The sequence below is a fragment of the Erinaceus europaeus genome, chromosome 2 (assembly GCF_950295315.1).
Source record: "Erinaceus europaeus chromosome 2, mEriEur2.1, whole genome shotgun sequence".
NCBI lineage: Eukaryota > Metazoa > Chordata > Mammalia > Eulipotyphla > Erinaceidae > Erinaceus > Erinaceus europaeus.
Window position 1 is genome coordinate 176,898,053 of NC_080163.1, and position 12,141 is coordinate 176,910,193.

Consider the following 12,141-nt stretch of genomic DNA (forward strand, 5'->3'; position numbering starts at 1 on the left):
ACTTTGAATTTCTTTATTGCTTTCCTATTCTTCTGCTGGCCTGAGTAGACTCTGCTTTTAAAATTTTGCCCTTTAAACTATTATTATTAGACACACCTGAGTCAAAATTATAAAATAATAGGGGCATAATTATATACCGTTCCCACCACCAGAGTTCTGTGTCCTCATTCCCTCTGTTGTAAACTACAGTAGTTCTCCCAAGGCCTCAGATATGTTGACTTGTTCTAATTCTTCTCTACATATCCATATCTATGTATTTTATGCTTTCCCATTTTAATCACAGATTTCAGGTCACCCTTTTCTATCTTAGAATCATCTTTTCTTATGGTCACCTGATTCCTAATTTTAATCATTTTTTTGTTTTTTAAATTTTTTTATTTTAAGTATACCTTTTATTCCCTTTTGTTGCCCTTTTTTATTGTTGTAGTTATTGATGTCATCATTGTTGGATAGGACACAGAGAAATGGAGAGAGGAGGGGAAGACAGAGACGGGGAAAGAGAGTCACCTGCGAACCTGCTTCACCGCTTGTGAAGTGACTCCCCAGCAGGTGGGGAGCCGGGGCCTCAAACTGGGATCCTTAAGCTGTTCCTTTCGCTTTGTGACACTTGCGCTTAACTTGCTGTGCTACCACCCGACTTCCTCCTAATTTTAATCTTAATTCTTTTGCTATTTAGCAGTTATGATGGTGTCTCTGGGGACACCTAGAATTCTGCCCATCACAAGTGTTGGTCTGCTTCTAATTCTGCTTCAAGACCCCTTCTGTTTTGATCATCACGTTAGGTTCGCTTGTGTTGCTTTACACTGTGGTCTATTTACATAATCCTTGTTTTCTTTGAGACCCGCACTGGTTTAATCCCCACTGATTCTCTTTTTCCACTCCGCCCCCTCTCCTAAGTCACATCCTGTTTTCCACCATTTAATCCCCACTGGTTCTCGTGCTTTTTTCCTTCTCCCCACTCCCTATCCTACGTACTTCCTCTTCCTGACACTTCCGCCTCAGGAGATATAAAGGACAGGATTTTCTAATGAAGAGAGATTAGATAGATTGCACTGTATTAGTGCTCATCAATAAAGATTGAACTTCGTTCCCAACTCAGCCATGAGTCCCTGGTCATCTGTCTCCCGCTTGAGAAGCTAGCCTGGCACACAAGTATCCATTTAGCTGCTTCAGTGAGTCTCTTGGAACTTCAGCACTGTTTTTAGTCTTAGCATCTAGCTCCTAACTTGGTGAAGTGTCTGTTTTAATGAGATTTTAGGATGAAGAGAGAAGAAAATTCAGTTATGCCAGAAAACCATGATATGAAGATCAAGGCAACTATTCACTACCATCTAATGGGAAGGAATTTGTAAAATCCAGTTAGATAATAGCAGGATTCCTTGGTAGAAAAACCTTGATAAACAAGAGAAATAAATGTTTTAGTTTGTATATTTAACTTTTGCTTCTTATAATGTTTGTTTCTTTAGAGAGTAAAGAACTTAAAATTCAGACAAATGGAGAGGCAAATGCAGCTGAAAGTGTGGATGTAGAAGAGCTGATTCAGTGTGCAACTGGTAAAATGGAGCTTTATGGAAGACCTGACCTTTCTGAGCAAGTTGAAGGCAATTGTGAAATTGTAAATGAGCTAGTTGTAGCATCAATGCAAAAAGGCCAGAAGAAGAAAAGATTAAGTGAACTAGGAATTACAGAAGCTGATGACAACTTAATGTCACAGGAGATGTTTATTTCAATTTTGGGGAACCAGTTCAAGTGGAATGGGAAAGGAAGTTTTGGCACATTTCTTTTCTGACCACTGTGATGTAAATACAGAGCAAGACATTGGCTTTTGCACATGCTGCCCGCAAATCACTGCTGCTGTTTTAGTGTGCTTTATTTCTGTAGTTTACATATGATTAGGTATGAGTGAAATGTAGATCTATTTTTCTCTGCAGTTGTTGCACATAAAGTATTGCTTGTTTGTAAAAAAGATTATAGAGCATGTAAAATAGAAAATGTGGAAATTTGTTATCTAGAAACTCTTAATGGTTCTCTCACAGTTAACCTATTTGCAACTTTCTAGTGTAAATACATTTAATTAAGCACTTAAGACAGGGAAGAAGGAAGATGGAATGCAGTGATTGCACAAAAAAGCAGTAGATGTCAGATATGCAGTGTCTTACAGTTGTCTTTTTACTCCAGTATTATTCTGATTTCCATGCTGTATTTGCATAATACTGCTCTTAAAATAAAAAGCTTTATGATTGGGAGGTTATAGTTTCATTGTTAATGAAAATTTGAGTGGAATGCATATTTATGTTAAACTAGGCAGTCATCATAGTAGTAATAGATAGCATTCTAGATTTGTAGCCAAAATAAAGTATGTTGTTGAAAGCCAATGTATTTTCACTGCTGCTGAATACGAATGATTGAAAAGAAAGTGCTTTTTCTTCATGATAACAGTATTCTGAACAAAATTGTTAGTCAAAATAGTTAATTGTATAACCTTTGTCAGCTCTGCTTTTGATAACATATTATAAGCTACAGTTTTTAACGTTATTTATGTGAAAAATCTATATGGCTACTGATTAAAATTATAATGATGAAACAAAATTGAACCTTGTTATTTTTTCTTTCACTTTTTTTTTTCCTCCTGCTTCACCACTCATGAAGCTTCCCCTCTACAGGTGGGGAGCAGGGGCTTGAACCTGGTCCTTGCACACTGTAATGTGGAAGCTCTACCAGGTGCAACACCATCTGGCCCCCAATCTAGCTATTTTTTCTAAATGCATTATGAGCCATGGTACTAGTATAGCAACTATGATACTTTGTAGTACATACACTGTTTGGGTATATTGTTAGTGTATTAGATATAGCACTATTTTTTTTTTTTCTAAGTGCAATTATGTGGGTTTTTTTTTAAATTTTATGGGGTTTTGTTTCTTTTCTTTTTCTCTTTTTTAAAATTATCTTTATTGGATAGAGACATCCAGAAATCGAGAGGTTAGGGGGAAAGATAGAAGAAAGGGAGAGAGAAAAGAGACACCTGCAGCCCTGTTTCACCACTTGCAAAACTTTCCCCCTGCATGTGGGAACCAAGAGGTCAAGCCCAGGTCCTTTTGCATATGTGCACTCAACCAGGTATGCCACCACCCGGCCCCTTCTGGTTTTTTTTCTTTTAATTTGAATAATATAATTCTTGTCAGAGTCTACTAATGTAGAGGAATTTGTTAGATTTTTTTTTTGCTTGACTCTTGAAATATAGGTTTTTTCTTTAAAGAACATGTATTTATTTATTATTGGATAGAGACAGAGAAATTGAGAGATAGGGAGAGAGACAGAGACCCTGATTTACCACTTTTGAAGCTATTCTCCAGCGGCCTGAAGCTGGGTCCTTGGGCACTGTAGTGTGTGTGCTCAACCAGGAGTGCCACCACCTGGCCCCTAATTTATTTTATTTTATTTTATTTTATTTTATTTTATTACTAGAGCACTGATCAGCTTTGGCTAATGGTGATGTAGAGGATTGAACCTGGGACCATAGAGCCTCAGGCATGAGTCTCTGCATAACCATTATGCTATCCCCACCCTTTTCTTTTGTTCAGTATGAGCCAAATACTGATTCAAAAACTATTCAGCTTAAAAAAACAATCATCTGGACAATCTTTGAGATAAATCAATTGCTAGAGTACAAGAGAACTTGGGGTTAATTGTGAATATGTTTATATGAATCTATCCAAAAATGTCGTGGAATTTTTGGATTCCCACAAAAATATGATGGGCCTAGACCTCTAATGGATCCCTCTTTTTATTATTATAACTATCTTTATTTATGTATTGATAGAGACAGCCAGAAACTGAGAAGGAAGGGGGAGATAGAGAAGGAGAGAGACAGACATCTGCAGCACTGCTTCACCATTTGCAAAGCTTTCCCCCCCTGCTGGTGGGGACTGGAGGCTTGACCCTAGGTCCTTACACACTGTAATGTATAACTCAACCAGTTATGCCACCACCCAGCCCCTAATGGATCCCTCTCTATACCACCACTAGTCACTTTCATCAGGAATCTTATAAGCCCTTTTTTGGGCCTTCTCAGGATCTTGCCCTCACCATAAAGCATTGATGTAAGGACTTCCCAAGTCTCTGAAGGGAGGATGAAGTATCCTGCCCTGCCACTTGAGGAAAACTGGTCATGAAATGAGTACAGCCTGCAAAATGTTTCCAGTTGTGGGCCATGAACTGCAAGCTCAAACAAAGAGGGATTTGAGGTTATACAGGCTCTTGTACTGAATATATATATATATATATGTCCTGGACCAGGTGGATGGAGGTAAATAATTTTATTCATAGATTTTTTGTGTGTGTGTTTTTTTCAAGAATGGGAGCTACTCTGCCCTAATCCAACTTTCTAGCCCTTTACTCTGCCAAACACTTATGTAGTTAGCCACATAGCTCTTTGTTTAAGTTAAATATGAATTTGTGTTATTCACTAAGAAACTTGCTAACTTGAAATTCTAATACAGATTCTCTCCTGAAGATGCTAATATACTCAGTTCCATTAGTGAGAATTATTTTGTCTTTTTAGAGAAGAAAAGGGCCGTTTGTATGAAAGTATGTGTATGTGTCTCAAATCTATGTCCTTACATTACTTTTGGTGGCATTGTTAAAATTAATTCATGTATTTCAATTTCAGTCATTTGATTTACAAATATTTGACTTGTAATTTTTTTATAATCAGAAATGTTCTATAATAGAAACTAGTCTATCTCTAAAGGTTTAATTGGACACATGTTTATCTTTAGAGTTAGAACTTTGGATATAATGCTTTTAACTAAAATGACTTCCTATTCAGGTATATTTACATTAAAAAAGAAACTCAGGTAACTAAAACTTCAGAATGAAGTTAAATTGAATATCAATTAAAAGCAAAAGGATTATTTCAATCAAAACAATCTTTTTTTTAAAAAAAATGTTCTTTATTGATTTAACATTGTTTTAAAGAATCATAAGATTTTTAGGAGTCTAGTGTGTGTGTGTGTGTATGTGTATACAACTCACCATACCAAACCACAAAAGTTTCTGTGCCTTTTCCCATGACTATCCCTTTGGTGACTTTCTTAGTTTTCAGATTCCAAGAGACAATTTGACTACTTTATTATTATTATTTTTTGCAAGTTTTTTTTCATTAGTTATCTATATCCCATATGAGTGAAATCATAGCTGTCTTTCACTTCTATATTCACTTAATCACCTCCAGTGCCATCCATTTAGTCCCAAATAACACATTGTCATCATTTTTCTTAAGGGCTGAGTGCTATTGTATTGGCTTATCTCATCATCTGTTTGCCTATGCTACTTCCATTTTTGCTTATTGTGGATGCTGCACCTATGAATATGGTATACATGTATCCTTTTGAATCAGTGTTTTTATGTCCTTTGGCTATATATTTTAAGAGTGGTCCTGCTGCATCATTATTTACTACATTTCTTTTGTTATTTAAGGACTCTCCATTACTGTTTCCATAAGAGTTGTACCAGTTTGCATTCCCACCAACAGTATACCTGAGGTCCTTTTTCTCCACTTCCTTTCCAATAATTTTTCTGACCTTTTTTGACATAGACCATTCTTACTGTTATGCAGTGACATCTCATTGTGGTCTTAATTGGCTTTTCTTAAATAATAAGTGATATGGAACTTTTTTTTTCATATGGCTGTAGGTCATCTATATGTTTTTGGAGAAGTGTGTAGTATGATATTTTGCCCCCCTCATTGTGGTTAGGCAAAATAATCTTACTAACATAATTTTAAATTGATTGGATTAATATCTCACTACTGAGAGAAGCTAGAACTACAATATTGAGCCTGAATAAAAGTACCTTTTTTGATTGTTTGAATTTTTTCAAATATGTTGGAAAATTTTTACTAAGTTTAATGTTACTATAAACTCATTAAATATTTAGATAATTATTGAAATATTAATTATTGAATTTAGTTTTTTTCCTTTTTCTTTTTGACACCAAGGCTTCACTGTTCTGAACTAACTTTTTCAGATAAAGAGGGTTCAGAGAAAGCTATCATGAGTGGTGGGAGCCAGAGAAGAGCCTCGATTGCATGCTTGGCAAACCAAGAACACTATCAGGTGAGCTATTTTGCTGGTCCTTTAGTTTAACTTTTAAAAAAGTAATTTTAATCACTGTCTTTTGTTACCTTTAAGAAACTGTACTATAAAGAAATTCATCTTCTGTGTTCTGGGATGTGCATAGTGGATAAAGCACTGGATTCTCAATGATGAGGTCCTGAGTTCAGTCCCCAGCAACACATGTACCAGAGTGATGTCTGGTTTGTTCTCTCCTTCCTGTCTTTCTCATGAATAAATAAAAAATAAAATCTTTAAAAAAAGAAATTTATCTTCTGAAAAAAAATTTTTTATTTATAAAATGGAAACATTGACAAGATACTAGGATAAGAGGGGTACATTTACACACATTGCCCACCCCCAGAGCTCCTTTTCAAGTCCCCTCCCTTGATAGTTTCCCTACTATTTATCCCTCTGGGAGTATGGACCCAGGATCATTGTGGTGTGCAGAAGATGGAAGGTCTGGCTTCTGTAACTGCTTCTCTGCTAAACATGGTTGTTGTCAGGTCAATTCATACGCCCAGCCTGCCTCTCACTTTCCCTAGTGGAGCAGGGATCTGGGGAGGTGGGGTTCCAAGACACATGGAGGGTTCCTCTGCCCAAGGAAGTCAGATTGGCATCATGGTGTCATTTGGAACCTGGTGGTTGAAAAAGAGTTAAGATATAATGCAGAACAAATTGTTGACTAATCATGAACCTAAAAGTATGAATATTACAAATGAAGATTGGAGTCTCCATTTTGGAAAAAGCTAATAGGTATGTTTTAGATATATTCCAGAGGGCCCATGACTTTACTAGTTTTTGCTGAGCCTGACATCTAATATGCAGGTGGACCCAGGTTATTGTCTAGGGAGATGGTGTCATAGTTGGAAAAAGGACTAGAAAGCTGGGTCAGGGAAAAGAGTAGCTCCCAAATATGGGGAAAGTATATAAATATTGTTAACTGTAAACAGCACCAGTTTGATCTGGGGCCCATATTCAGCACAGGAGCCTATGTAACCTCTGCATCCATGTAGGTCTGGGCTCACATTCTGTGGTCATGGCTAGGGACATTCCAGGCTGCACTAATTTCAGGACCCATCTTCCTCGGGTAGTAGGTAGAGTATGTTGTCCAACCTCCCTTTGGAGAATGGAACATTCCCTACCATCATTGATCTACATTGAGGGCAAAGTCCTATAGGGGTCCACAAAAGGGTCATGGAGATGACCAGTGACAGTGATGAGAGGTCTAGACCCATTATGTCTGTGTGGGAACCCCAGGGCTACCTGACTATGGCCCCAGTTAATGGGGTGGCCTGGTTGTGATAGTCATCATTAAAGTATGTCAGCCTCTTGCCCCTACTCTGCTTTTGTAGTCCTTATTTGATCTGACACCGTTCGTTAGCTTAGGAGTGATTGGGGGATGTGTAATAGGAGGTAGGTAAGGAGGGTATCTAGGTCTAAGTAGAAACTATTAAATAGGTACTTTAAGGTATCTTTTTGGTTCTTTCTACTTCATTTTTTGATTCACTGCAAATGATTGTGTACTTTTCTTTTAGGTACATATTTACCCCTAAGTTATGGATACATGTACATATGTCCTATTTCATGGGCCCTGGCCTATATCTACATTTTGAGGTTTTGTTAAGAAGTACACCACTTGAAATGGAGATAAGGAGTCCTATTAGCTAGGAATGGTCTCACCAGAGTAGTGAAGCTGAAGAGTAGACATTCCATGCCTGACGTCTCTGGACAATCTGAAGTGAAGCAAGCTGAGATGGTTGCATTGATTAGATTGGGATCAGCAGATGCAGTATCAGTTGGTATGACTTGAAAGAAGCATGCAGGAAAGTGAGCCCCACCCTGGAGGTTCCAGGATTGGGAGATGTATAGGATTTATAGAGAAAAGGGAAGGTTCCTGCTGTGTTAGGGTTTAAGAAGACAATAGATACTTATTGCTATAACCAAATTTTTTGGTAATTGGGTTAACTTTGAAAATCCCATTGTTAGGATTTGCTGTAGCATACAAGAACTCACCATAATGTATGACCTTTTATGCTATTTACATATAGCTGTATCTTATAAACTAACACCACCAGTTGCTTCTATTCTCTCTGGTCTAAGCCTTTTGGAGACAATATTTCAAAGAACAAGTCATTATTAGAAATATATTAACAATTTGAGCCCATTGTTAAAATTCAATCTAATTTCCAACTTGAAGTCTTAAGTGCTTAGATTGAAGGAACACATATACTCAGCCTATGGTCTATGCATCAAAAAGTTTGAGAAATTCAATCCATTTTTCCTACTCTCATTTTAATTAAATAATAATTTGAGATGTTGTAAGTTAATAGGAGTGTATATTAACGCCATTCCCACAACCAAAGGTCTGTATCTCTCCCCATCTCTCCCCTCCCCCTCAATGAAGTTGGTCAGGTTTATTCTTAGGTATTTTGTTTATTTTGCTGTAACAGTGGATAGGAGTGATTTCTAGATATCCTCTTCTTCAGACTTAGTGTTTTCACGAAGAAATGCCACTGATTTTTGTACATTGATTTTGTAGCCTGACACCTTGCCTAATGATTTCCAGTAGCTTTTTTTTTTAATTGGGGGATTAATGTTTTACATTTGACAGTGAATATAATAATTTGAACATGTATAACATTTCTCAGTTTCCCACAAAACAATACAACCCCCACTAGGTCCTCTGTCATCCTTTTGCAGGACCTGTATTCACTCCCCCCCCACCACCACAAAGACTTTTACTTTGGTGCGATACACCAACTCCAGTTCAGGTTCTGCTTAGTGTTTTCTCCTCTGATCTTGTTTTTCAACTTCTGCTTGTGAGGGAGATCATCCCATATTCATCCTTCTGTTTTTGACTTATTTCACTTAACATGATTTCTTCAAGCTCCATCCAAGATGGGCAGCTGAAAACAGTTAAATCACCATTTATAATAACTGAGTAGTATTCCATTGTATTCCACAACTTGCTTAGCCACTCATCTGTTGCTGGACACTTGGGTTGCTTCCAGGTTTTGGCTATTCAAAATTGATTTGCTAAGAACATATGTGTACACAGATCATTTTGGTTGGGTGTGTTGGCTTCCTTAGGCTATATCCTAAGGAGAGGACTGCAGGGTCATAGGGTAGGTCCATTTCTAGCCTTCTGAGAGTTCTCTGGACTTCTCTCCACAGAGGTTGGACTAATTTACATTCCCACCAGCAGTGTAGGAGGGTTCCTTTTTTTTTTAATATTTATTTTATTTAGTTATTCCCTTTTGTTGCCCTTGTTGTTTTATTGTTGTAGTTATTATTGTTGTTGTCATTGTTGGATAGGACAGAGAGAAATGGAGAGAGGAGGGGAAGACAGAGAGGAGGAGAGAAAGATAGACACCTGCAGACCTGCTTCACCGCCTGTGAAGCGACTCCCCTGCAGGTGGGGAGCCGGGGTTCGAACCGGGATCCTTATACCGGTCCTTGTGCTTTGCGCCACCTGCGCTTAACCCGCTGCGCTACAGCCCGACTCCCAGGAGGGTTCCTTTGACCCCACAACCTCTCCAGCATTTGTTGCTATTACTTTTTCTTATGTATAAAATTCTTACAGGAGTGAAGTGGTATCTCATTGTTGTCTTTATTTGCATTTCTCTGACAATGACTTGGAGCACTTTTTCATGTGTTTCTCAGCCTTTTGGATCTCTTCTGTGGTGAATATTCTGTACATCTCCTCTCCACATTATTGAATTCAGTCATTTGTTTTCTTGTTGAGTTTGGCAGGCTCTTTATATATTTTGGTTATTAAACTTATGTCTGATGTATGGCATGTAAATATCTTCTCCCATTCTGTGAGCGGTCTCTTTGGGTGGTGGTTTCTTGCTGTGCAGAAGCTTTTTAATTTGATGTAGTCCCATTGGTTTATTCTTGCCTTAGTCTTCTTTGTAATTGGATTCATTTCATTGAAGATGTCTTTAAAACTTATACGAAAAAGAGTTCTGCCAATATTTTCCTCTATAGTTTCTGGTCTAACATCCAAGTCCTTGACCCACTTGGAATTTACTTTTGTGTTTGGTGAAATACAGTGGTTCAGTCTCATTTTTCTTCATGTTTTAACCCATTTTTTTTTTTACTCCTCAGCCATTTTTTTATTACTAATTTTTCCCATGTGCACAGCTCAGCTCTAGCTTATTATTTTAGTTATTAGTTTTTTTATTTATAAAAAAGAAACAATGACTAAACGATAGGATAAGAGGGGTACAACTTCACACAATTCCCACCACCAGAACTCTGTATCCCATCCCCTCCCTTGATAGCTTTCCTATTCTTTACCCTCTGGGAGTATGGACCCAAGGTCATTGTGGGATACAAAAGGTTGAAGATCTGTATTCTGTAATTGCTTCCCCGCTGAACATGGGCATTGACAGATCAATCCATACTCCCAGCCTGTCTCTCTCTTTCCCTAGTGGGGAAGGGCTCTGGGGAAGTAGAGTTCCAGGACACATTGGTGGAGTTGTCTGTCCAGGGAAGTCTGGTCGGCATCATGTTAGCATCTGGAACCTGGTGGTTGAAAAGAGTGTTAAAATACAAAACCAAACAAATTGTTGACCAATCATAGACCTAAGGGCTGGAATAGTGCAGATGAAGAGTTGGGGGTGGGGGGGTCTTCCATTTTGTAGATAGCTAGTAAGCATATTTTAGTTAAATTCCAAAGGGCCTGTGGCTATACTAGTATTTTTCTTTTTCTTTTTGCCCCTGAGCCTGAAATCTGATATGCCAGTGGATCCTAATTATTGTCTGGGGAGATGATGTCATGGCTGTGAAAAGGACCGGAAAGCTCAACAGGGAAGAGAGTAGCTCCCTAATATGGGAAAGGTGTATAAATGTTGACTGTGAACCTCATCGATTTGATGTGATCTGGGGCCCATAATCAGCTTAGGGGCCTATGTGGCCTCTGCATCCCTGTAGATCTGAGCTCACATTCTGTGTTCATGAGTAGGAACATTCCAAGCTGCCCCAATATTGAGCCATCTTCCTCAGGTATAGCATAGAGTATGTTGTCCATCCTCCCAAGGGAGGTTGGAACATTATCTACCATTGTTGATCCAAGTTGAGGTCAAGGTCCTATGGGGGCCCACAAAGGGTCTATTTTGTTGTTTCTGATAGAGATGACTGCTAACAATGGAGAGAGGGATTTATTCGAGGTCTAAGCCCATCAAGTCTGTTTGGAAATCTCAGGACTTCTTGAATAGGGCCCCAGCTGATGGAATGGCCTGATGCTGACTAAAGAGTCATCGTTAAAGTATGGCAGTCTTTTGGCCCTTATTCAGCTTTTGCAGTCCTTGCTTTGCTAAGGTTAGCTTTGGAGTGAGTGAGAGAACTGTAATAAGAACTGGGTGAGGAGGGTATCTAAGTCTAAGTAGACACTATTTCATTATGAACTTGATACTGGCTCACTACAGACTATTGTGCTTTCAGTTATATATTTTGCCCTAATTTATGGATACATGTGAATATATACTCTATCTCACGGGACCTGGTCTATACCTAGGTTTTGGGACTTTGTTAGGAAGTGAAGCTCCTGGAATGAAATTAGAGAATACTATGAAAGGAAAGGTCTCACCCAAGTAATGATGGTGAAGGGTTGACATTCCATGTCTGACGTCACTGGACACAGTCTGAAGTGAAGCATGCTGAGGTGGTACTCGTTGCATTGAATAGGTTGGGATCAGCGGATGCAGTATCATTTTGTATGACTTGACAGAAGCATGCAGGAAAGTGAGCTCCACTCCAGAGGTCCCAGGACTTGGGGAAATCTAGGCTCTATATAGGAAATGGGAGGTTCCTAATGTCTTTAAGAAGACAATAGATAATTACTGCTATATTCACATTATTTGGCAATTGGGTTAACTTTGAAAAATCTCTTTGTTAGGTTTGCTGCATCTTACACAACATTACCATATTTTATGTCCTTTGACATTATTTGTATATAGCTATGCCACCAATTGCTTCTGTTCTCCCTGGACTAAGCTTTTAAGAAAGTCAACATATCAAA

The 12,141-nt window shown here is 38.2% G+C and overlaps 1 protein-coding gene across 1 annotated transcript in view; it reads left to right on the forward strand.

Annotated features, from left to right (window-relative positions):
• The window catches only part of SHCBP1 (SHC binding and spindle associated 1), a 53,416-nt gene extending 50,827 nt beyond the window's left edge, over window positions 1-2,589 (forward strand). Inside the window, exon 13 of the mRNA XM_007539444.3 lies at window positions 1,467-2,589. Within this exon, the coding sequence (XP_007539506.2) occupies window positions 1,467-1,789 (323 nt within the window). The 3' untranslated portion in view covers window positions 1,790-2,589. The remainder of the gene's footprint in view (window positions 1-1,466) is intronic.
• The last annotated feature ends 9,552 nt before the right edge of the window (window positions 2,590-12,141 follow it).